We start from the raw sequence: 26,153 nt of genomic DNA, 5'->3' as shown, positions 1-26,153 counted from the left end.
AGTGAGATGCAGCAGCTGCCAAAATCCAAATGGATAGACGTTGTGTTGGTTGGCCAGAAACCATTGTTTAAAAAGGTGCACATTTGTTTGTCTTAAGGAATATTAAAAAATAAGCAAATAAATTATTAAAAGTATTTTAACTTGTGCACTTTGTTCTCTTCCGAAGTAGATATTTTTTCTGTGGAATGCAAAAAGTCGCTGTCGCATTTCCATGGCAGCAGGTTTATAGATTGGTGCATCAAGTCAAGCCAAAGTTTATTTATAAAGCACTTTTTACTAAAGGCGTTGTCACAAAGCAGCTTTACAGAAAATCCACATCCAGGCCCTAAAGAGCAAGCCAAGGGTGATAGTGGCAAAGAGAAACTCCTTAAGAAAGAGGATGAAACCTTGAGAGGAACCAAGACTCAAAAGCGGACCCATCCTGGTGGTGAATAGGCTTTTGCATGTGCGGATAGAGGAATGTGCATGGTCATAACCCCACTTCAGAGCTGCCATGTTTGCATTTTTAACAGTCTGCAGGAATGGACATGGAGTCTTCTCTCCCTACTAAATGCCTTTTGAGAGGTTACAAACACTCAGGGCAGTTGGGGTTTTTTAGGGCTGCTGTGGTGTTCAACTTGATGTTAATATCGCTCAAATTGTGTTCTTGGGGAGTAATGAGTGCTCTGTAGCTTAGCATGTCCAGACGCTACTAGTGGCCTGGACTGGAATGAGTGAGGAGGACAAGTGGACACATCGTGCAGTGATGAGCCTGGAACTGAACGCATCCTGCTGACCCCAGCTTCTAACACTGATATCATAGAGGTCATAAAGTCAGGCACAGCAGGGCAGCCGGTCGCTGTCCACTTTCAGAAAGCATGGAACTGACTGTGTGAGAACGGACATATGAGATTACAGGAATGCTGCTGAAGAATTCCATATACATGAATGCTTGTTATGTCAAGGACTTTTTTCCAGAATGCTTAAGAACTACTTCTGAAGTAATACTTCACTTAAATACAAGTATTAATAGATAAAATTACTAAATAAAAGTAAATGTACTGACTAAAAAAACTACTTAGGTAATTATTTTGAATATACTTTGAATAAAAGCTTACTGAAAGGCAGAAGTGCTGAAGGTTTAATTAGATTTTTTCAGCTGTCCTAGCTAACCTCGCTATCAACATTAACTCACATTAATAGTTATCCATTAGTTATCTAATGCACTCAAAATGAAATATGTTAGCCCAGCTTTATGTTTAATAAAGTGCTTGTTATTCTCAAACAGCAAAATGAAAACAAAATAGTGAAATTTGCAAAATAGTAACAAATTGCAGTCACTGGTTAGCCAGCCAGAGAATTGCTTCCTTCGGTTAGAAGTTCTGCTTTTCGGTTGTGGAAAGCAGAGATTTGGGCTTTTTTAACTGTAAAAGTTATTACCAATTAAAATGGGCAGCCATATCAGAAATAAAATCAGGTACAAGTAACATTACTATGATTTAATGGTACTCAAAAAAGAACCTGTGCTAGGGAAAATGTAGGCTATGCAATAAGAGCAGTTGTGATTTGTTAATTTCTACCTCTGCCTACCACTCAGGTCTCTGTAGGTTCTCCTGAATACTCCAGAATCCATTACCCTGCATTCAGAGAGAAGAGTAAGCCAGCACCCACGTGTTTCCTCCTGAGCTATGTTTATGCTGGAGAGAGCTGAGATCCCACTGTGCGGCTGCTGGTCTGAGTGGTTGAGACAAGAGGAGGTGTTGGGTGGAGTGCAGAGTGTCAGTGATGGGATTTTTGTATTCTGTAATGGATAAAGCTGCCTGCTTTGTTATATGGATATAGTGTATTAGTTTTTAGTGTGAGCCAGGCTGTGTAACCTTAGATTTTTTCTTTTTTTGCCAAAAATCACTTAAATAGCTTAAAATAATGACTTACATTCAAGACTATCTTGCTATTGTGTGTGTGTGTGTGTGTGTGTGCGCACGCACACACATACATACATACATACATACATACATTTATGGGGCTCCCATCAGAAAGGATGTTTTACGCAACGCAGCAGGTCATGAGGGAGAAAGAGGAATCCATTACATCCTGCCCATTTCCTGTTCACATTAGACTGTCCTCCCACACACACACACACACACAGACACACACCCTGCAACTGGCTATCACAACATGCGTTCTCGGTTTTCAGTTTCAGGCTATATCAAGGGTGAATCCCCAGCTGGTTTTCTGTAAGCATTTGAACTTTTTGAAAGGCTTTGTTAGATTCTTCAGTATGTCTAGTCATACAGACACTGAACTTGTGGCCTAATACTCATTTAACTCCTACATTTTTGTATGTAATCTTCCAAATTGTGTTCTTAGCCTCGTCTTTCTCCCGCCCTAAAGACAGATAACAGCTGACAGACTAATGCAAAACCAAGCTTACATCAGCACTAGTCTTCCCTGGCCCACATAGGAAAATTACTTCGACAGCAGTCAAAATAAAGTAGGGCACTGCTGCACAGATCTGTCAAATGTTGATTTGTATGTGTGCAAACCTGACTGCATAAGCAGTGGGCTGTGTTGAATAGAGCTGTGCCAGTACTATGATCAAATTATGAATTCCAATTTTATTTTTAAAATGTTGCGCTGATACTTTTAGGCTGTTTTCACACCTAGTTTGTTTGCTGAAGTCCTCATCAGAGTTTGGGTTTTTGTGACATTGCATCTTTGTCATTTGGTTGGCTTTACACTGCAATGGGTGAAGTGCACCGAATTCTACATGTAGGTGTTCTTTTTGTTCTTTGATTGATCAGAAATTTGGTGGGGATGCAAGCGCTCTGTTACTAACCTGTTGTTTCTTTAACGTTGATTAGCCTATCATAGTATAAAATCCAGACCTATCCCACACTTATATTCCTGATCAAATGTGTCATCATACCCACTATGTTGCATGAAGATAAAGACGATTAACATCGCCATGTGTCATTATAAGAACAATAAAAATAAGCCTTACTTTAATCTATTCTACTACTGTGATGGATTGGTTTACTTACTTGTCAGTTTAAAATCGACCAGTTGGGTCGTCAACATCAGCCAGCTAGTACTGCTAGTACTTGTAGCCTATCTGCTAAAATCAGACCAGGCATTTCTTTAGGGAAACAATGGTTAGTAGACCGAATAGCTTCTTACTAGTAGCAACATTGCTGCTAGCTCTGATTGTACACAGGACACAGTGTGAACTTCTTGTGAGTTAGTAAACCCTGAGGCGAATAAATGAGAGCATGCTGGCTAGACAGCTGTCTAGAGCTGAAGGACAGTCATTCAGACTGCACTGGCTTTGAAGTTTAATTAAAGTTAAATAAATGCACTTTATGCAGTGGTGGATGAAAAAATTAAGCCCACAGTAAGAACAGATTAATATGTTAATATTAATATAACTTAATGAATATAAAATGTGTATTTTATTATTGTGATAGAATACTCATTAATAATTCATTATTTTATATTATTAATTATTATTATTATTATTAATATAAAGATAATATTTGATAGAGTATTTGAAAATGAAAATATTGGATAGTTGCAGCCCTAGATACTTTAAACTCTTGCATTGAGATTTATATATTCATCTGTGTATTCAAACCCACTGCTATAGTTCAGTCAGGATGGCTGAAGTTCTGACTTAATGCCTATAGAGGGCAGTAGCTGTAAAATGTTGCCCATAAATGTTGTAAAGCTTCTGCCATAGCTTGCTAAACTCAGCTTGCACTTTGCTACACATTTGTCATGGTGAAAATATGACCTGAGGAGATATGAGCACTAACCATTGTGATCCAGTTGAGCATTATCATACATCAGGTTGTGATATGTAATGTGAGATTGTAAGCTAGATGACAATACCCAGCTTTAGTGTTGAAAGCACTCGGTGCCAACAGAACAGGGTCTCCTCTGCTCCTTGCATGTGCTATGCTATTTCAAAGAAAAGCACTTTCTGTCTGTATGTGTGTGTGTGTGGAATGTGATGGAAAGCAGTCCTGCAGCTGCACGTGGCTGCTGTAGCTCCAGACTGACACCAGAGCTGTGAAGCAGAGCCAGTATGAGCCGTGTGATGGAGGCCAGACTCAAGCAGCCTCAGCTGCAGTCTTCTTGCTTTCTCCATAACACGTGCAAGCACCTTGGGCGCCTCAGCGTGTATCAGTGCTCAATTATGATCACTTTTTTTGTACATTAGTCTGAGTACAGTTACACGGACTTGGGGATCTGACAGTAGGTTAGTTTTAGGTGCTGCATGTGGGCCTTAGATATTCACAAACTGTGGTTAGATTTCCTCCACTGTAGTCACTGCAACCAGACATAAGAAGACTGGACACAGGACAGATCATGGTCTCATGAGGGCCCTGGGCATGAGCATTTTTAGAGGCCCACTACCCCTATACCGCAACACGAGAAAGAAAAGAAAAAAAAAAGAGCTGAAAAATAACTTTAGTAAACAGCTTGTGCTTGTTTAAGTGGTTTGAGATGCGCTGCAAAAATGTAATGTAGAGAAACAAAATGATTAATTATCAATTCATGTGCAATAGCCTGTTACTTCGAGCACAATTTTGACGTTAGGGGACTTAATTATTTTAAATATGGTGTGAGGTTATGGGCTGAGGAGCCTTTATTTTATTTACTTAGGCAAAACGTATTCAAAGGCCTTTTGTTCATTTAAACTTTGCATCTGCAGTGGACTATCCAGTCTTTGAGCCATCTTCGGCCTTGTGGGCCTTCCGAGGCCCTGGGCAGTGAGTGGCCCTTGGGCATTGGCCCCACTGACACGGTCAGTGATCCATTTCTGATCAAACGAACCTGGATCAGAGCTGGTTGATTTATTTTCATTTTGTTCAACTTGTATTTACAATTTTATGACTTTATATAATGTTAGCCAGAACAAACAAGCTGCATTTGGCTGCAGCGTGTGCATGTGTGTATTAGCTCTAACCACTAGCTTAGGCATTTCTCATCAGTGCTTTCATTTAGTCTTTGAAGTGTGAACTTTGGCTAAAGACACATTCACAGTGTAAATGTCTTTGTTCTCTGACATGACAATTCCTCATTGATACACCACTAAATCTTAGCTGAGCTCTTGCACACAAAAGATGCTTTCTGAACATGAGGGCTTGGCCCATAGTTTTTATGTACCACAGGGCAAGACATCTGATCTTCAGTCAGGTGCAACATCTATCTAACTACTCATTATGATCTGTAATGCAAACTCTGATCCAGGATTAGCCCTCCTACTCTTAGATGTTTGATAAATAAAGTTCTGGATCTCATATGTATGAGATGTTGTCACATACACAAACACACACTGGCACCCATTCCTGCTGGTCCAGTCTCTGTCAGCAGGGAGTGTTAAGAGTGTACTCCTCTTTTGGTGTGTCTGTGTTTGCGTATGTGTGTATGTGTGTGAGAGACAGGGAGAGTCCCACGCCCCAGGCTTGCCAATCTAGGCTCAAATCACAGGGCAGCTAACCACGGGAGCTAATTGTAGCACTGCTCTCTGAAAAGCTTCCCTTTAATTCCCTCCCTGTTCTCTCCCTCACTCTCACTCACTCACTCACTCACTCACTTCCTCCTCACATTAAAAACACTTGCTGAGATGACCTAGGAGAGACTAGAGTGCAGGAGGAGGAGGTCACAAGGATCAGAATAAAAGAATTCAGTATGCTGAAGCCATTGTTATTTACATAGCAACTGACACTGCATTTTAAATAGTTAACTCCTTCACTACCACCATTCAGCGTTCGCGCTTTAGTGAACTGACTGGACCACAGAACAGCTGAGAGATTTCATGTTGAGAATTCAATAATACAACATATCTGACACACTGTACTGCACTGTTTCTGCAATAGTGAGCGTTTTTGAATGCAGCTTCAGACCTCAGCCTACAGACTGTATGATTTAGAGGTACAGTTTTGGAGTTTGGAATGGAACCTATGTTGGCCCCATGCTGTTTTAAAATATAGATTAGGATGCTTGCTCTGAGTCCAGCACTGACCATTGCAGGGTCATTCAGAGTTCATGTGCGTGGTTGTGTTGATGCCTCCTCGGGCAGTAATGGTTTGTAAGTGAGCTCTGGCCTGTGATGAGCCTGTTTAATACATCCACCGGCCTCACTGCTGATGGCCTCTTTCTAATTGAGGGATGATGCAGCAAACACAGCAAAAACAAACAATAAACATGCTTTATTGATATTGGTAGGGCGTATTTCTAGAGATATCCAATTTGCAAACTATTTTTTCTTATTGAGTGACTCTTGAAGTGACAGTTTGGAAAAAATAGAGTTTATACACTCTCACCTCTAATCCCCAAAGGTACTCCCTCAGCCAACACGTCTGGTGTATAAAGTTTGCTTTTTTTTAGTTTTACACCTTGGTAAAATGTTAATGTTGCTAGTACCCTGCTACTATGCAAACTGTATGCCTAGTTCATGACATGCTTGGCTTAAACTGCATGCTTTTGAGTACTATCAAATAGGCTTACTATGTGGTATCTGACACAGTAACATTGTTCGACAGTGGTTCTCATCCTGGCCCTCAAATCAAATAGGGAGAGAGGGAAAGAGTGGATAGGCCTTGCAATATAATATATTGTCACTGTCCAAAACTATCCAAAAGCATTTCCAAAACACTAACAGGAGAAGTCCAAAATGTTCTTGACTTTCAATGCAAGTTAATGGGACAAGATTTTATTCCAAGTAATTTTGAATAATTTCTATTGGTCCATTCATCTTGACATTTTCACACGATGATGTAGTATAAAAAATAGTAAAAATGGAGATACTTGTGTTTTTTTTAGACAGCAAGTTTGTTGATGTGTGCTGGATGTGTGTGTGTGTGTGTGTGTGTGTGTGTGTGTGTGTGTGTGTGTGTGTGTGTGTATATATAAACACGTCATCAAACTTGCTGTCTAAAAAAAAACACAAGTATATGTGGACTACCTCATAAGTTTTTGAACTTGTATGGCATATGTGCAAACTTGCAGTTATACTGTTTGCTTGCATTGAATTTTAATTTGGATTCTTTGCATTGCTTATTGGTTTAAAGTTAGCACCAGTTCTGATTAATTAACATCCTAAAGTTTGCGCACTGATGCACTGTACTTATGATTTAAGAAGTGGATAAATCAATCAGTTGAATTAATTTGAATTTGTGCATAACATGACTGAGTTGTGGGGGCTCTAAAATGGTCTTATACACTCTCTACACTTTCAGCATCTGCAACAGAAAGAGCTCTTTTACACCTAAGCAGTTCTGAGGAATTTTAATACGCTTTAAGGATTATTCATGTTCCTTTGAATATTTGCATACAGTACAGTCAAAGTGCTCTGGGTAGTCATGTGTTTTTGGGTCAGAACATGAACGTGTGTGTCTGTTAATTTATAAGTCCTGGGTTTGTGTGGTGTTATAGTTTTGGAGAGCCAGGAGAGTTACGGCTCTATTTGTTATGACAGTGATTCCTTTCTGTTTATGGAGGATGCCAGAACCATTTATGACTGCAGCAGATGATGTCCAAACCTACTGCTGTTTTGAAAGAGTGGAACGTGTTTTATTCTCTCTCTCTCTGTTTCTCTCAGTGTGTCTCTTTCACACACACAAGGCCTACATCTGTTTACCCTGCGTGAGCGCGCAGTATTTCTCTCCTCATCATTAATAAATCAGTCGCACTGTTGGCGCACTCTTCAAAGACATTTCAGATGTTAAATAATCACGCTGTAACTTAGATAGTGTCAGTAGTGGTAGCGTGATGTGATAAACAAGGTTTGATCTTCCTCTGTGCTCATTAGTACATGCCAGAGGTTTGTTTTTATTTTTAATTTTTTTTAATGAACACCAGAGGGCAGTGAAGGGTCCCTGCTGCCTGTTAGTCAAGCAGCAAAGAAGTCAGATACATATGAGTAGAAATAAAATTATATTACTGACCTTTTTGGTGTTGTGTGATAAAGGATGTCTTCTCTCTCTTAAATTACCTTCAAGGTGTTTTTTCTGGTGCCATATAGCGTTAATCACTAAAGATGGCTGACTGACTTACCTGGAGCATAATGCGAGTCCTGTTTTATGATGGTTTAAATATTCTCTGTGTGGATGTGTTTCAGATGGAGCAGCTTTCAGATGAGGAGCTGGACCATGCAGCTGAGGAGGACAGTGATAAGGAAGACCAGGACCTGGACAAAATGTTCGGCGCATGGCTCGGGGAACTGGACAAGCTCACCAAGGTGTGTATGAAGGCATAGAACATGCTAGAACAATTACAATTAGAGCTAGCCCTGTCGTCAGGAGATCTCAATACTTGGCGATGCCACAGCCATCCGTGGAAAAAATCCAGGGCTGCGTTCAGCTCCAAGAAAACATAGCTTATTTAAGTTTATTTAAACGTAAATGGTGGTGTGTTGAACTCTCTGTTGTGTTATGCAAACATTGCAACTGTGGCAGCTGAGAAGGCCATTATTGGCACCCTACTAGCTTATTCTATTAAATTAAACTTTACAATATACTACTTATGACAAACATGGCATCTAATGTCTTCAGCTGTTGCGTACGCCGTATTTGTTTGTGTGCACTGCAGGGTTTATATACATGTTGCTGCTGATTGGGTAACACCTCTGACACACCCATCAAATAAGAGAAGATGTCACTGTTCTGCACCATTTCAACAAAACATGTCGTTCAACCCGGAAACCAAAGCAGAACGGTGCACAGCATTTCTGAGATTGAACATGCTCCAAGAGGGCATAATTGGATTAGCTCTCTCTGGGTAGTCTGGCTGTCCCTCAGCATGATGCAAGCCAGTGCAGGTGTCTGTTAGCTGTCAGAAATGGCGGTTAATGTTCCCCACCAAACACGCTGAGCTGTCCAATGACGTTGCATCAGTGGTGGGTCGAAAAGATGTGGTGGCTTCCTTCATGTGTCTCAGAGGAAGCACCACAGCCAGTTTAAAGGGAGCCTGGCTATATTACATTTCCCTAATTATGTCAGAAACATTGCTGCAAAGGTGGCGCTCACTGACATGAGCCTGCCTGAGGCAGTGCTATAAAGTCCTATAACTGGAGTTTAAAAGCACACAAAAATATAACAACCATAGGAGCCCGCTTACTTTGACTCGCTTGGGCGTGCCCTCTAGTGTCTAACAAACCCTTAAGATAAAGCCAAGTGGCATTTTTCTAGAAATTCTCTGGAAGCACATGCAAGCCTTCTCCATCCCAGTTTGGTACCATCATATGATAGGGGAGACTTTGCTCAGGGGTAGCAACACCTAAATAACCCACCACACACAAATTTAATTTTATTTTTAAAGAATATTTTAATGTGTAACGTTATCGTGACTGATAGGTCATATTATCATGTCCAGTCATAGTACATAAAAGACTTATGACCTAAAGATGCAAGCCTGATTTATTCACATAGTTCAAACTGAAGCTGTTGATTAGCTCGAGTTATATGTACAGCGCCGTAATAAGTTAAAGGATCAGTCAGTAAGTGAATGCATCTTCATGCTTATTTACACATCTTCAAAAGTGAAACTAGTTAGTTATTTGTAGGTGTGTGTGAAACATACTACACCTGTCTGCTGCATCTGAAGGTCCTGAAGGTGCTTGTTCAGACATCCTAGGATCTGAATGGGGACTATACAGCACCTGTACCCTCATGTTTATTTCCTATAAATTGTCCTCCCTCTGTTCCAAGTCATTTGGTTGCAAAATTCACACATTAAATATTAGGGCTGTGCAGTACATTTATTTATTATTATCACTATTATATTATTGAAATGTTGGCATTTAGGGCACAAGTAGAGCCCTTTAGCAAATCACTACATTTTATTTGTATTTTTCTATATGTGACCAGTTGAGTCTGTCTGTTGGCAGTTTCATTAAGCTGTGCATTCACATGGTCCAACAAGTGTAGAATATTTGGGTTTAAGTAATGCAGTCCAGTCTCACCCAGAGTTTCTCTATGTTTGTAATGTATTGGAAGGTTCCAATATGTAGTAACTAGAATATGGTATGTTGCACTTTTTCATCAGCACTATTGGGATGTGGTAAGGTCTGTATAGTGTGTGTCTTACAGTGTGTGTGTGTTTGTGTCATGTTTTATAGAGTTTGGATGATGGAAAGCCAGAGAAGGTGCAAAAAGCTCCTCTCAGACAGGAGACCAACATAGCAAACTTCTCCTACCGCTTCTCCATGTACAACATTAACGGTAAGACTGCTGTTCCTCATTTTCTATATATACACACACACACACACACACACATAGACATAAATACATACATACTGCTTTATCTTAAATTCTCTTTTACAACAAACGTGTATATATAACTAAAGGTTTTATATTAAGTCTACAACCTTTCTGCCGTTGTACATAAGGTGTTCTCTTCCTTGACAGTGGGCTTCACTGCAAAGTTTTTGATATCCTCCAAAGGTCTAAATCACAGAATTTTCTGTACCTTACCCACAAAAGAACACTAGAACAATTTTTACTTTGGAGAAGCTGGGGCCAGTAACTCACATGCAAACATTGAGAAAACTCACACCGCAACCTTATCTGAAAATTGAATACACCGAATATCATCAATCCTGAATATGATCAGGATTGCTAGGTGATTTTCAGCTGCTTAGGAAGCAAATTGCATAGTTAGCTATGCTGTTCATTGTACGAGGTACTGTCTTTACAGGTAGTCCTGCACTACTCTACTGCTTCTGTACCATGTAAATTTAGATTTTTTAAACGTGTCTTCAAGAAGACTGCAATGTAAACAACCCCAGTACATAAACAGAAGTAGCCACTCTGATTTTTCAGATGTTTTGTCTGTTTCATTAAGTGATATTGCTAGCAATTTAGTAGTGACAGTTTACCTTCTTCATTTATTTTGTGTTAATACAGTCAACCGAACTATCAATCAGTACAGTGCTATGTTAACAGCTTACCTCTAGAGGGCAGTATCAGACACTCACTTATGTGGCATTTGTATATAAGCATGTTTATTAACTGCAAGGCATCCTAAGGGTCAGTAGTTGGCACACAAAATACTTTTGTTCTGTCACATTTTGTAGTTTTTGGCTCAGAAATCTTGTGTTTATGTTTCCTTGCTGTGTTTCACTGAAGCTCTGAACCAGTGGAACAGTGGACTGTCCTGGGTTCAAAAGGAGGCACACCAAATACTTTTGTTCGGTGAAATGCTGAAATATATGCCCCTGAACAATGCAGTGTTTCTTTCCTTGGTCTGTCTCACAGAGGCTCTGAACCAGGGTGATTCCGTAGATCTGGATGCTCTGATGGCTGACCTGTGCACCATCGAGCAGGAGTTGAGCACTATTGGAAAGCCCAGCGGCTCCTCTTCTCGCCTCGGCCTGCCTGGAGACGCCAAAGTCCGTCAGAAGCCTCCTGCAGGCCGCAGCCACAGCACAAAGCAGGCAGGTGGTGGGGGCAGCAGCGGCGGGGGCAGCAGCAGCAGCAGTGGGGGCAGCGCCAGCAGCAGCACCCGTGTCTCCCCTGCCTCCACCGTCCGGGTGGGTGGCAGCAGCCACGGCCGGCCACCGCTGGCCTCCAACTTCTCCCTGGATGACATCACAGCCCAGCTGGAGCGCGCCTCGCAGAGCATGGATGAAGCGGCTCGCCATAGTGCGGCCTCCTTCGCCTCCACCTCCTCTGCCCCGTACGCCTCCTCTACCACCCGCAGGCCCACCCATCATCATCACCGCCGCACAGGCTCGGTGGGGACGGTCAGCGAACATGAGGCCAGAGCTATCGTCCACTCGTCTCGTTCCAGCATCAACTCTGCCTCTGCGTCCAGCATGGACTCACTGGACATGGACAAGCCCAGGCTGGCGGAGCAGGACGGCCTGCAGGAGCAGAGCCAGCACAGCTCAGAGGTAAACTCAAGCACTGAACGCCTGCGCTAATGCTGTTCTAGCTTATTCTAGCATAGGATATACGTTTTCTGCACAGAGGGTCCCAAAGGCGTAGCTGCGGATGGATTCAAGATTATCATATTTCAGTTCATGTTCAAGTTTGAATGCAGAAAACAGAAATATACACTACGATTCAAAAGTTTAAAAACATTTATCATATTTTTACGTATATTTTTATATGTACTTATTAGTATTTTTACATAATAATAGCTTGTTCAGTGTAGTTCTAATGATCAAGCCAATGATAAATACTACACTGTAATTACATATGTACAGTCGTTTTTATCGTTGTTCTTTATCCTGGGATTTGATCTCCACTTTTTAAGTACGAGGCATTCTGCATATTAATTTTACTGTAACTAAATTCTCAATGCAGTGCAGCTTTCTGTATTATTTTAGAATTATCTACTGTCAACTCCATTCATTATTCAGGAAAACACAGACCATAACAGAAGCTGTTAATGTAACAGTTCTAGTGCATGTTCATTAATATGCCTAGGCAGTCATTGCAAAGCAGCAGAATTAATAATATGCTTTTAATTAGAGCTTTTATTGCTTTATGCGTATGTGTATATGTACAGTAGTGTGCAGAAATCTGAGAAAATGATCTGTAAAACTATTTTTTCTGGGCAGTGAGTATTTATATGTTTGGAAAACTATACTATAAATATATATAAACAAATAAACAATACATTGTGATTTGTGTGTCAGTGTGTTAGCTCAAGATATTTCCATATCTCTCCCTGAGGAGGACGCTTAGTGTTAACGTTGCTATCTAATACCTGTTTCAGCAAATAAATCCTTGGGAATATATTAAATTGCTGATGAAATTTAAGCAATCCATGCAATGACTGGAGTGAACTGACAATTCAGGATTTAAATATGTTTTTCTAATTATATTCTTCTAACCAACATATCAATAACCTAAAAGTTTGCACAGTAGTGTGTGTGTGTGTGTGCGTGTGTGTGTGCGTGTGTGTGTGCGTGTGTGTGTGCGTGTGCGTGTGCGTGTGCGTGTGCGCGTGTGTGTGTGTGTGTGTGTGTGTCTGTAAGCTGATGTGTCTATAAATAGGCTGGTGTTCTACCTCAGTCATCCCCATCACACATGCTCTCATTCATACTTCATCTCTACAGTGACCGCCCCCGCAGCCCTGTCTCTGTCTGTTCCTGACCAACAGATGTCACATTAAGAGCATATCTGTCCTGACTGATGTGGAGGAGTAGCCTCATTTTCCAGCAGCTCAGTCACCTGGACAGGGCTGAGCGCTGCACTGGGGTGTGGAAAAGAAAGGGCATGATTCAAGCATAACCATTTGTTTTTTAGAAAAGCAGCAATATGGGAAATCTGGGCTGATACTATTATCTAGATATTTTTGTGTACATACAGTACTGTGCAAAAGTTTAATCACTTGAGAAAATTAGAATAAAAAAGTTGTTTATCTGGGCAATAATCAAATATTTGCTCAGAAAACCATAATATTAACATTAATGCAATAACATTACACACATACAAATCACAAATACAACGAATAGTGATTTTATGCATGTCAGTGTGGTCATTTAATCCGAGTGTGCTGGTGATCAGTAGTGGGCAGTATACTGAATTCTCCGATATACCGAAATTCTTCCTCAGGGATAAGTTTTGTCATGACTGTTATTCCGGTATAAACAGTGCAAACTATGCTTACGTTTAGCTGAAGTTTGCTCTTAAATGATGCAGCAGTCTCATCAGGCATGTGTACAGGCTGTATCACTGTTGTCGGAAGAAAACCTTGTTTCTCCATTTTTGTCATTTTTCAGTTTTTGACACAATTTAAAAATGTCCGGGAGGCATTTTGAACCTGACTATGTTCAGGCTAAATGAGAGAGATAAATGAAATACTGTAGATGTAAAACCTGCCAAACAGAGGCCTAACAGACATGGCAGTAGATGAGCTGAGAGCAGCAGAGCTCCAGATGTGGAGATTATGTTAAAGCTTCAGGTTTGCACTTGCCTGTTCCAAAGGCCAGAAATCTACAGTAAAGCTGCTTTCCCTCCTGCTGCAGACTTGATTATATAGATATATGTTTGGCTGCAATACTGCAGTTCTTTCCAGGTTTTTTGACTTGCAAATGGTTGCATTTCTGTCTGAATTTGACCCAGATATTTAATCTCTCGAATTCTGGTGTACTTAATGCTACGGCACTCTGACAAATCATGACAGAACACTCCCAGTGAGGTGAAGTAATGTATTAACAGATGCTGCTGATGACAGAAGCATAGCTTAAAGCAAGTGTGTGTGCATTTTAATACAGGAAATAATTCAGGAATGGTGGAAAGAGTCCATTCATGAGCTCAGATTAAATGAACACACAGCTTAGATTGCTATTAATGTAACTGTCTACAAATCCCTAGTATGTTCACTGTTGGGGATGCAGCTTGTTTAGGTCTTTTGAGGACCTGATTTACTACAACAGTGTTCTCCTGTTCTGCTCGAGTGTGTTTGTGTGTGTGGATGTGTATGACTTTATTCAACACTAGTAACTAAGGCACTACTTGGCAATTTAGGTAATGATAATTCATATTTTGCATTAAGAAGCAATAAATAAAAATATCTACTGTTTAGGGCTGAAGCAGAGCATATGTCTTTTTACTTTGTTAAACTTAATCCCGTAAAATTATGTAAATAATTGTAAAGTATGTGAAAGGACGTTCATCACGTTTACCTGCTTAACTTTTTCTGTGCTTTCACAGATTTTCTGTGTATTCACTGATAATCAAGGCACTGATATCTCATCTCTCTCTCTCTCTCTCTCTCTCTCTCTCTCTCTCTCTCTCTCTCTCTCTCTCTCTCTCCTGCTCAAAGCACTCGTATCTGGACAGGGAGACTTCTCTGATTCTGAAAAACATTGCAGGAAAACCCTCTCACTTGCTGACCAAGGTGACGCCTTGTTTTCCTTCTTTTCCTGCATGTGATCCTTTTCTCCTGGTGGCTTTCTAACCTCACTTTGCATAATGTCATTATCCATATTTCTGTTGTTTTGATTTCTGATATATAATGGTATAGATGAGGCGAAATCCCCTCAAAAATACTCTTTTGCCTTATTCTTTCTATTGCTCTTACCCTGTATAGTTTTCTGCCTTGCATGCTGGCTTTTTTTGTTTTGTCCTATTTACCCGATCTCAACCTGAACCTCGACCCATCCAGCAGTTTATGCAGTATTAAGCAGTAAAAGTTTGATTGACATGCTTGAGTGTGCATGGTGTTTCTTGAATTTTCTTTTACAATATAGTTGGTTTGCGGTTTTCCGTTAATAGCCTACATGTGATGTGTTGACATTGATGGTCATAATGCTAGACACGGCAAGTCATAGTCTTAACTGTGAACATCTTGTAAAGCCAAACGGTGGCCTCCACAGCAAGCGTCCATCTCTGAAAACGTGAGGCATCTTAATGCTTGGCACAAAAGAAATGACAGCAGCTAAAAGAGCACTCAGGAATGAAGAGGAGGAGTGTTGTCTAGCACTATGACTGCTTGCTCACTGTTGATGTGAAAAGCATGTATGTGCATGTGTGAGCACCCTGTGTGACTAGTGAAAAATGCAGCTCATGAAAAACAGATTTCAGTGTTAATCTGTGTTAATCTGTGCTGTGGAATTTGAGTGTATTCATGCACATGTATATGTGTATGCACTTTCATATGCAGAAGTATAACACCCCTTCTAAAGTTTAACCCATCTTCTACAGGGAACACACTTAAATATGACATTTTTCTGCAACTTTTGCTGCACAATTTCTATTGGGAAAAAAAAATTAAACAATAGTACATACATAACATAGACGTGTATTTTCTGTAGAGGATGTCATAACTTGTTTTTTGAGTGGGGTGCCCAAACTTTTTCATACAACTGTGTATGTATATGCATGTACTGTTTTTTAACATTAATTATTTGAAAAAGCAACATGGTTCAAAATGACATGGGCTAAAATTGTTGTTTTAATTTACATTAAAAGAAAACAACCATCTGTACTTATATTTAACGACATTTTGTCTTGTAGGTTTAGTTGTTTTGTTGGTATCATATTGCTGCTTGTCATTAAATCAGCTTCAGTTCTTATTTCACATTTGTGAATTGGTTAATACAAAGATTGTATCAATGTTAGCAGTACTCCCTACAGACATATATGTAGCTGTTCTTTAGAGGGGGAACATCCCCAGCTCTAATAGCTCCAGCAGGCAGGTGGTATGCGGGTCTCACAGGCAGTGTCTCTATGTGGGTGAACAACAGACGGAATTGTGGAGTGGATCAGGTTTCATCAGAGGAACACCAGCCTTCTTACTGTCAGACGTATCATCTCTTACAGGAGGGCTGTTTTACACAGTAGCAGAGTCTTCTTCAAGTATTTTATTTCTGAGCCTTTAACCTCTCATGGGATGGAAATGTAACACTTGTGTGTGTAAATATATGTGAATTGTTTCTGTTGTTAGCTACTGTAATTGTGCTCCACTGATCAGAGATGTGTGGTGTGCTTGTGGGAACAGGAGTGAGATAAAGCAGTCTGAGGGGTCACAGAGGTGCAGCACTCAGCCTATTACTATAATGAGACTGAGAGCAAGCAGGGTCATGCTTAACCATCATCATGCTGAAGTTCGCTGACTTTGCACACCTGCAGTCTTCCCGGAACAGGACAGGACTGCTGATGTTGGGCCAGTTTTGCTGTTTGTGTTCTAATGAACTTCATCTCATTTCATTTATTCTTTAACAGTTTTTTCATCTTGCAGACACTTGTCTCTAAAAGCGGCATATGGAAAGTGCTAACAATGGAAGCCAAATTGATTCAAATTACTTTTGCAAATTAGTTTGCAAGGATTGATGGTCTATAGGACAACAGCCCTATCTTGGATCAATCTAGTTGGCTTGATACACAGACTCGATATATCTATTAAATGTACTCTCACGCTGAGATGTGTGTACATCTGGTGATATCTGTCTAATGTGCTGGTTCATGGTGTCAGTGCTAGAGCTGAATGATTTGGAAGAAATGTCTAATTTGTGTTACCAAATGTTGTGATTTAAATACAGCTGTTTTCTATAAATTAAGCTCCATTTTTAAATTATTGTTTGAATGCTGAATGTTGTGTACCAGACTGCCAGTTCACAAGCTCTCTTATAAGGTTAAATGTCCCAACTTAATAAGACAATGTTGAATAATGTAAGATGTTATTAAAATTGCAGCTCTTGTCATTTGAAAATCACATTCTTTCAAAATGTAATTTTGATATAAAAACAATTAATCGTTAAGTCGTAGTCAGTACCTTTGTACCGTGTCTCTGGAAGTAGCTTAACATACAGTTGCTGGATTGGAGTTAAAAAAGCCTATGTATTTTCTTGGCATTTGTTATTTAAAGTTTTCTTCCTCCTGAATTTGTCCTAAAAGTTGAGTGGGCTGGTATGTGGGATAGGTGTGGTTGTTTGTTGATTTGGTGTGGTCTGTTGTGTTTGGCATTAGCTACTCTTTAGCGGGTGTGGTCAGCAGAGTGAATGCTGGAGTTCAGAGTAAGAGTGCAGGCTCAGCTCCCTTAATCCTCTTTAGACTGGAGTGGAACTCCATCACCTTCCCTGTACATCACACACACACACACACACACACACACACACACACACACACAAACACACACACACACACACACACACAGGGAGTCACCAGCTTTGCTGCTGCTGTCAGTGCAGCCCTCCAGCAGAGAAATCCACATGCCTTTCATAGTTCATTGGTTGCTGATAATGTTTAATCCCCAGCTGTGTCGTGGATCATAGATCTAAGATCTCATATTTCACTATACTCTGAATTTTGGAGTATGCGAGACATGCTAAGCAAAAAGGTTTCGATTTCCTTCTTCCTTACTTTGCCCCTTCCTTTTCTTTATTTCACAGCTCTCTTTAGGCCTGTCACGTTTCCTCGATTAAACTCGATTAATCAATTTAAAGATATAATAATGAATTAAAACTTACCTTCTTAATGAATTAGCAGTGATTTTGAACTTTGTATGATGATAATGCTTATTTTCAGACACATCCATTTATATGCACCTGTAGTGTTTTCATCTTACAATCTACCTGTACTGTACAATTTCAGACAAGCAGTACAGTTTCAAACACCTGATTTCACATATTTAAATCAGTTGGTCTCAGTCTTTAGGCAGTTGACCAGGTGCTTCTGCTTTGTTGGAATGAAAGCCTGCAGCCACATCAGCCCTTTGAAGATACGATTGGACACCCTTAGTGCATGGTGTTAATCTTTTTTTACAGTATTCTGGGGTCTTTGAAAGGCTATAGGTGGTTCATCATTGTTAAGTCCATTTTTATTTGTTTAAATAATCATCTGATTACTCAATAACTAATACAATCAGTACACTTTCACACTGAGACGCACTGACTGGTGACATCCGTCTGACATACTAGTTCATGGTGTCAGTGCTAGGACTGAATGATTGGGGAAAAAAATACTTGATTTGTGATTTTAGTTACCCACGTTGCGATTTAAATGCAACTGTTGTCTATAAATTAAGCTAGTTAGCTTGTGTGCTAACTGATACTTAGGTACACAACAAACTGTTTCTTTAGTCTCTTTGTCTGTTCCTTTTGTGTTTTAGTTCCATGTAACTTGTCCTTCATCTCCTGGTTTTCCTCTTTTGTCAGAGTGTGTGATATCTCTGGCCTTTCCCATCTATGCCCACAGGCTCAACACCTGCTCAGGAGGACTCCTCTCAGGAGCTTGGCCCAGCACAGCCACCCTGCATGCTTAGCCCAACATGCACTTGCCAGTACGAATGTGTGCTGTCACAGCAAGAGGGCGAATCGAAGTATTTAATCATCATTTTAATCAGCTAATTGATCAGTGCATCCCTTTTGAGTGCTTTCCTCCTGGTTTATGATGCGGTTTTAGGGCAGCAGCTGTTGGCGTGTTGGTCCAATTATCAGCTTATTTCCGTTTGCTGTGATGAGGAGATTGGTGCGTGTTTTTTTTTTTAATTCACTGAGGATGTAATCAGACTGCACTGCTTGATCTCAATTCAGATCAGTCCTTATTTGTAAAATGAGAATATCTGGATCTAGGGATGGACGATATGGTGAAAATGAACTATCACACTACGTAAAGACATTTTACTGATACATAATGCATGTCTGTGCGATGACATTTACTTGTCTGAGGTTCAATAAGTTGTAAGTAACAAAAAAATAGTGTCAAATTAAAAAGATACTATCAAAACTGTAAGTACCGTTGATTGTAATGATGTTTGTTTAGCGTTTCACATACTGCGCTAAAGTAAATGTAGCTAAACAGGACTAATTGTGTTCTTGTTGCAGTGAAACATGTAGCTGGTTCATGTACAAGTACTAATGGTATCCACAATATACTTTCATCACAACAAAGTGTCGTCATATTGTCCACCCCATATAGATGAGGAATCATTTAGCGTATTTCTTAAGCCCATGTGATAGGGGGAGTTCAGAATTCACTTGATGTGTTTATCAGCATTCGTACCCTGTTTAGCTCCCCAGTGGTAGAATGAATGCTCAGTTTGACCCAGAGACCTGCATTATATATACCAGAGCAAATGCATGGCCGAGAGAATATCACTAGAAAAGGACTTGCCTTTCATTACTTAGCAAGAACAGCAGCTTTTTAGTGGTGAAGTAATGTAGGTCACTGTTGAACAGAGACCAGTAAGACATTTTCTTGTAATAATAAAGAAGCTTGGCTTTATCAGCAATATGTCCAATGCTGTAATGGTCAGAGTGTCTGTTATTAAATTGATAAGTGGTGTGATCACTTGTAATCCTTGCTTAAATCTGAATTAATGTTGGTGAAATCCCATCACTGTTTACTTCTGCCTCGATTTACGAACACTTAGGCTAGTTCTCAGAGTGGGTCAGTGTATTAGCGATAGCGCGGAGGGCAGATTTTATTATTGCAGTTGGGGTGCTACTAAGAGGCTTTGGTTTAATCCCCTCATTTGCCATTTTTTTAGTTAAACTGAGGAGCGTCTGGTTTTGAGGTGGAGATGATGAGTGTGTGTGTGTGTGTGTGTGTGTGTGTGTGTGTGTGTGTGTGTGTGTGTGTGTGTGTTAGTCCAGATTGAGATTGAGCTGATTGACCGTAGTAGTATGGAGAAGAATTCGTACCAAATTGAAAAGCGGTCACTACAGTGGAAAAACGTGAAATGCAATGCACACATGACTTTACTTTTCCATAGTGATGTGCAGAAAATATGAAAAACAAAGTGAAAAATGAAACAGTACATGACGATTTGCATTTAAAAATTAAAATGCTTTGAAATGTAATGAAGGCATGGCTGTATTTAATTCCTCTCCATAAGTAGAGGGTGGTCTTTCCTCCTGTGTTTGACTGTCCTGATGAGATGGCCACCCCTGTGCACTGTAGGACAGAAAGGATAATGCACTTTGATTCGGCTCATTTCCCAAGCCTGCTCCACAGCTGTCACTGTCATAAGGAAACACACACACGTACGCACACACACGTGCACACACAGCAAGGGGAAGGCTTTAGATTGTGTCACTGAGAGAAAATGAAATGGACTCAGTCGGTAAGTGTGCCTGACAGAAAAGGGGCGGGCCTACAGCTTTATGTGTATGGATGAGAGAGAGAGAGAGAGCAAGAGAGAGAGAGGAGTAGACTAGTAAGGTCGGTCTGGCACGCCCCCCCCCCTCCTGTGCCGGTCGTGGCTCTGTGTGTTGTTGTTGCTCTCAGTGTGCTGAGGATTTCCCCTCCTCTGACTGTGTGCCTGGCTGAGCATTAGCGACATACAGAAACAACCATCCTAAAGAATCCGATGACTTAAGACTAGCATCAGCTCGTTCTTGTGCCTGGCCCTTTCCTCATCTTGATGGCTACTCTACTGGGCTGAGGGTGGGCTATGTGGAAGGTTCTTATTCCGCTGGGGACGGCTGTATCTTCAAGAGGAATTCCTTGCTTTCTGCTGATGCATCTGGAACTCTAGAGATGAAGATGCATTATAAAAGCAGCTTGCTGTAATCTGCTGAGGAAAATCTGCATTTGGTCGAGGAGCTCCAGATGCAAATCCAAAGGATTTTTACCAGCCATATATGAGGAGATTGGCCAACAATGTTTACCAATCCACATTTCTTCTTAATACTGCCTGTTCTTTTAGCCTTTAATGTCATTTTTCGGATCTGACACATCGGAGACACTACCTGCCTTGTTGAACCTGTAGTCACAATGGCTTCTTGCTGGAGAAGTCAGGTACAGTAGTAATGTGGGGCTGGCGTAAGTGAGAGAGGAGAACTTCAGGACAATCTAACAGTTATTGTGATGCAGTTTCATTAGCTATATGTGAATGTGTGTGTTTGTGTTTATGTGTAGGAGGAGCAGGCTGCCAAGCTTAAAGCTGAGAAGATCCGCGTGGCCCTGGAGAAGATAAAGGAGGCACAGGTTAAAAAGGTGAGAGTTCTCATCAACTTTAACTGGAGTTTAAAAGGCCAGTGTACTGCATTTTCTTTCATTTTGTGTTTTTATGTACTGAAAACAGTCAAAATTCACTTCTACAGGACCTTTTCAAGCTCTATTTATCCCTAGAATTAAACAGGCTATTTTGTTGCTTTGCCTTTAAGACTAATATGTGTAAATGAGTTGTGCTCTGATTGGCTGGTCTGCATTCTGCCTCACTTAAAAAGTAGTCCAGACTGAAACAGTCCTTATAACTTCATTATGAATTGGTACAGCTAAACTGCTGCAAACTGAATAGGTAGATATATGTAAATGTGCTGTTTTTTGTGACATCACAAAAACAATGAACTCAAAACAAGATGATTTGCAGGTTAGTTTCCATATATAGACTGTATGAACTAAATAGAGAGCAGCATGCTTTGAATCTTCAACAGTGTTTACATGCTACATCAAACTCATTTATTTAATATTAATCAAATACTTATATTTGGAACATTTGATTGGCCATTAAATAGCCAGTTTAAAATCTGTGTAGCATAAATCTGTGTAGCATAAACTTTTCAAACCTTAATATACGCTAATGTAACAAGTCATTTTGGATCATTTTTGTTGGTCCATGTATGTCAAGGGCAGCTTGTGTTGTCAAATGGAGTAAAAAAAATGGAGTAACAAGGTTTTGATATGAGCATAAACTGCAAACAGTGTTAACAGATGAAAACTTCTTGCCTTTGAAGTGCACACTTGCACACATTGCACATATTGCCACTGTGATATAGCTGGATGATTCTACAGAAACATCCATTTTTGTGTCCCTAGCATTTACAGATATATTACACTTAAAAAAACATGTTAGGGTTACAATTTATTTATATTTTAAAATAAAACAATGTTATTTTATCAATTGCACCTTCTTCAGCCATCAATTTAGCAATACTGGTTTTTAAATCAATTATCTAGAATTATAAGCACCACAGAAGTGCTCGTCCGCACTGTCATGCGTAAAGGGCGAGTGCCTTATTTTGAAGAAAAAAAAACATGTTTTCCTGCAACTTTAACTACAATAATCTATACATGACTATGAAAGCTGTGGTCCCCAGGAGTCGTGTCGAGTCACATAACAAAAAATCTCTTATTTTGAAATAAAAATCAAACTGATGACATCACTTGACTTCCTTTTACCTGTTTTCTGAAGATCTATGAGGAAAAGCACATAAGTCCAGTGTGTCTTTTCAGTTATCAGAAATTTTCTCATTTAGCTCATGATTTCATATGAAGCTTTAAGTTGAAGTCACTGATATGACCGACTTTATTCTTAGGTAACTGTGAAAAAAGTAGAATACAAATGGATCAAATTACATATTTTAGTCAATATTCCATGATTGACAACATGTGGTTTGATGCTCTGTAGCAGACATTTTGTAAAATGCATTTTTCATCAAAAATGTCACTGGTGTTACCTTTCTTATGTGTAACACCAATGAGGGTTGGTAACACCAGTGACACTTATGGATAGGTAGAAAAGTGGACGTTTCTGTAGCATGACCCAGCTATGTAACATCCGTTACTGTCAGGTTCTCTGCTGTTGTAATGTATTATACTTTTTTTGCCTCTTGCACAGTTGCAGCATGAGGAAAGCAGAAATAGGTCATTGCAGTACGCATCACATTAACAGGCTGAATCAAACGCAGCAGGGGAATGCTTATGATTCTTCAGCACAGTCTCACGCAGCACTGCGAAGAACACGGACTATGACATGCTGTGCATTTTGGGCGTCCTTATATACCGTGTCAATTTGTTCCAGCTCATATTGTCTAACTTAAAATGTTCAGTGTAAGCACAAACTAATGCTGCGTGACTAAAAACAGGGCTATGTTTATGCAGTCAACTTGAGCAAGTTGACCATTCCAACACATGGAAGAGATTAAACCCGTTTCTGTGCGTCTGTGGGTTTGCACATATTTACTTGCCGTGTTCATTTGCTGAGTGTGTGTGGGTCAGTTGACCAGATGCAGTGAGTGTTCTGGGTCAGGTCAATGTTACAGAACACACACACTGAGCTCTGCAGCTCTGCGAATCTCCACGAGCCCTGAAATCTCCCTCGGAGGGAAACTGGTCTAAAACAGCTTTTAAAGTCCACTTAAGCTGGATATGAATGCAGGCATGCAGAGAGTGTTAGGATTACCGCTGGCCGTTCCGCGGGGCCCTTAGAGACCGCAGAAGGGACACGTGCATGCTGACCTCAAACAGTACTCGAAGAAAGTCTGCTACTAGCCTGTCCTAATCTGCCTCTGAAACCTGAGTGCTGACTGGGGCTAACCTTGCATGTTTGATCATAGTTTCATTCCAGCATTAATTCAGATATTTAATCATGGTTAATCACAATATTTTGGTGCAGTTGATTGTGATTAATCACATTTGTCGTATTAGCTTAAAATTGACCCTAATGAAAGATTTTTCCTGTTTATAGTATTGTAATAGCTATGTGAGTGGACTAAATGAGCTTCATCAGAGCGTATTCATTACTTTCAATAATTCAGTAACATTTTTTTCATCGTGTGAATGCTGGGTTCACATTAACCTAAACATGAAGATTATATAATTTTCTTAGTGTGAATGCAGTTTCTAGTTTTTATCACTGATGTCCAGTGAGAGCAACAGTGGCTGCAAGTGAGCTTATAGATCATATATGTCATACATGTCATACATATATATATATATATATATATATATATATATATATATATATATATATATATATATATATATATATATATATATATATATATATATACCCGGGCTCACTGCACTGTGTTCACTAGTGTGCATGTATGTGGGTGTTTCACTGCACGGATGGGTTAAATGCAGAGGTCTAATTCCACAGTGTGCAAACACGGTTGGCTGGTGGTTCTGAATTCAATTCAACTGAATATACAGTCAATACAGTCAGTGGTTCAACTCTTCCATTACTGTGTACAGCAAACTAACAAAAGCTGCAGTTACCCTCCAGCTCTGATACAGCTCATGGATTCCTGTCACAGTGGAGGCTCTTGAGGGGATCCGTATCTTTCCACTTTGCTATTGCTTTTGTTTGTTTGCAGCTCATTAATTTATCAGTAGTTCTTCCCCAAGCTCTACCGAGTCTGTACTGCTTTGAAAGTAATTTAAAAACTATATTAAAACCAGAGGACTACAATTACACATTCTCATAGCCTCATATCATATCAACATGCAGTGCGTGAAAGGCTGGGCTTTAGCCTGAACTAAACAGATGGTTAAACTAGAAAAATGCCTCAAACATTATTGACATTAATAATTAATTGTGTTATTATTTTCTTAACTTTAAGCACCTGAATTGTTTTTATAGTACTTTACTAGTGTTTATTGGCTTGACATCAGTTTAACCCCTAATATCCAGGCTTACTCAGTTATTAACTTTAGCTTTTTATTATTCAATAGCTATTATAAAGTATTCATTAACTATTATAAAAAATAACCTATGGACTATGTATTTACATGAGTGAGAAATTGCAGATATATTATATCCAAATATATATCCAAACATCTCAGTTTTATTTATTATCTAAACAACCAGTAGACCTGTATGTGTGTTCCGAGGTATTATTTATAATATTGATAAGAGTAAAGTAGTGGTAAATCTGGAAAAAAAAAAAAAACATTTTTTGGTGCCATTATGCCATGTAAAAAATGGTATGCAAGGTGCAAAATACAGGGGGTCCCTAATTAATCTCTTGGGCCTCCTGAATGTCTCAAAATTTGAAGTTCCAGGGGTCCTTGAAAATATACTTATGATGCTGTGCTGTCCGTTAATATAGACAATAGACACTCAAATACAAATTTAGGGAAAGGTCATTGTTTAGTTGCTTCACCCAAAATTCGGTGGCTTCTGTCTTTGGTATTCTTACCTAAATGGAGATGCAGCATTGCTCTGCGTCAATTGGTTCACTCAGCTGCTCCATAATGTATCTATGTTAGGGGATTTTTTTCCCTGGGAAATCAGGGATGCCGTAGCATATTTGTAAATGTGAAAACTTGCGAACAGTTGGTGAAAAGAGTGAATTGTTACTCATTTCTCAAACCAGATACCAGGGAGATGTGCAAGACCTCATATAATGTGGCACTAGAAAAGAGCATTTCCAAAAGAAGAACTGTAAACCAAACATTTTGTTGCCATTAGACTAGCATCAGCGCAGACGGAGTTCATGGAGTGGCCAGGCTACATGGGACCCCATGAATGCCAGGGGGTATTTCGCATACTGGTTGTATACAAAAGTTTGGGCACCCCTGTTCAAATTATACATGATTTTCTAAGTAAAAACAAGTTAACACATCCTCTGTAGAGAAGACACTTGATATTTTAATGCACAATTACTATTTATTTTCTGAATTTAACATACTGGAAAAGGTAAAACATAAATGGAGATTTTATCTTCTTTTTTTTTTCCAATGTGTTAAACTAAACAAACAAATAGAAATTGTGCCCTTAATGATTTAATTTTATTTTATAAAAATGGGTGGAATTCCTCTTTAATTTGAACCTATTATTTGCATATCTTGCGTATATTTAAGTACAAAGCGACTGATTCTGAAAGTCTAAGAAAGGTAATTAAAGACTGTGATGCAGAGGAAAATGGAGGAAAGTCTAAGTGTTGCTGAGGCCAGACAGAGTAGAAGACATACTCTTGAAAATAAAGGTGCCAAAGTTTATTGGAGTGACTCCACTGAAGAACCACTGTTTCATTACCT

The 26,153-nt window shown here is 39.7% G+C and overlaps 1 protein-coding gene across 7 annotated transcripts in view; it reads left to right on the top strand.

Moving 5' to 3' along the window:
- Positions 1-26,153, top strand: part of raph1a (Ras association (RalGDS/AF-6) and pleckstrin homology domains 1a) — a 91,303-nt gene that overhangs the window by 46,750 nt on the left and 18,400 nt on the right. For 5 of the 7 annotated variants that reach the window (XM_036568331.1, XM_036568306.1, XM_036568324.1 and 2 more), the window contains 5 exons: positions 8,108-8,227; positions 10,106-10,208; positions 11,244-11,881; positions 14,767-14,841; positions 21,306-21,383. In XM_036568331.1, the coding sequence (XP_036424224.1) occupies positions 8,108-8,227; positions 10,106-10,208; positions 11,244-11,881; positions 14,767-14,841; positions 21,306-21,383 (1,014 nt within the window). Of the gene's footprint in view, positions 1-7,907; positions 7,989-8,107; positions 8,228-10,105; positions 10,209-11,243; positions 11,882-14,766; positions 14,842-21,305; positions 21,384-26,153 lie in introns of those variants that run through there. The other 2 variants (XM_036568340.1, XM_036568348.1) reach the window with 2 other exon arrangements.

Source organism: Colossoma macropomum, unplaced genomic scaffold (genome assembly GCF_904425465.1).
Source record: "Colossoma macropomum unplaced genomic scaffold, Colossoma_macropomum, whole genome shotgun sequence".
Lineage (NCBI taxonomy): Eukaryota > Metazoa > Chordata > Actinopteri > Characiformes > Serrasalmidae > Colossoma > Colossoma macropomum.
The sequence above is the reverse complement of the archived record's forward strand: the minus strand, read 5'-3'. Positions and strand labels throughout refer to the sequence as shown.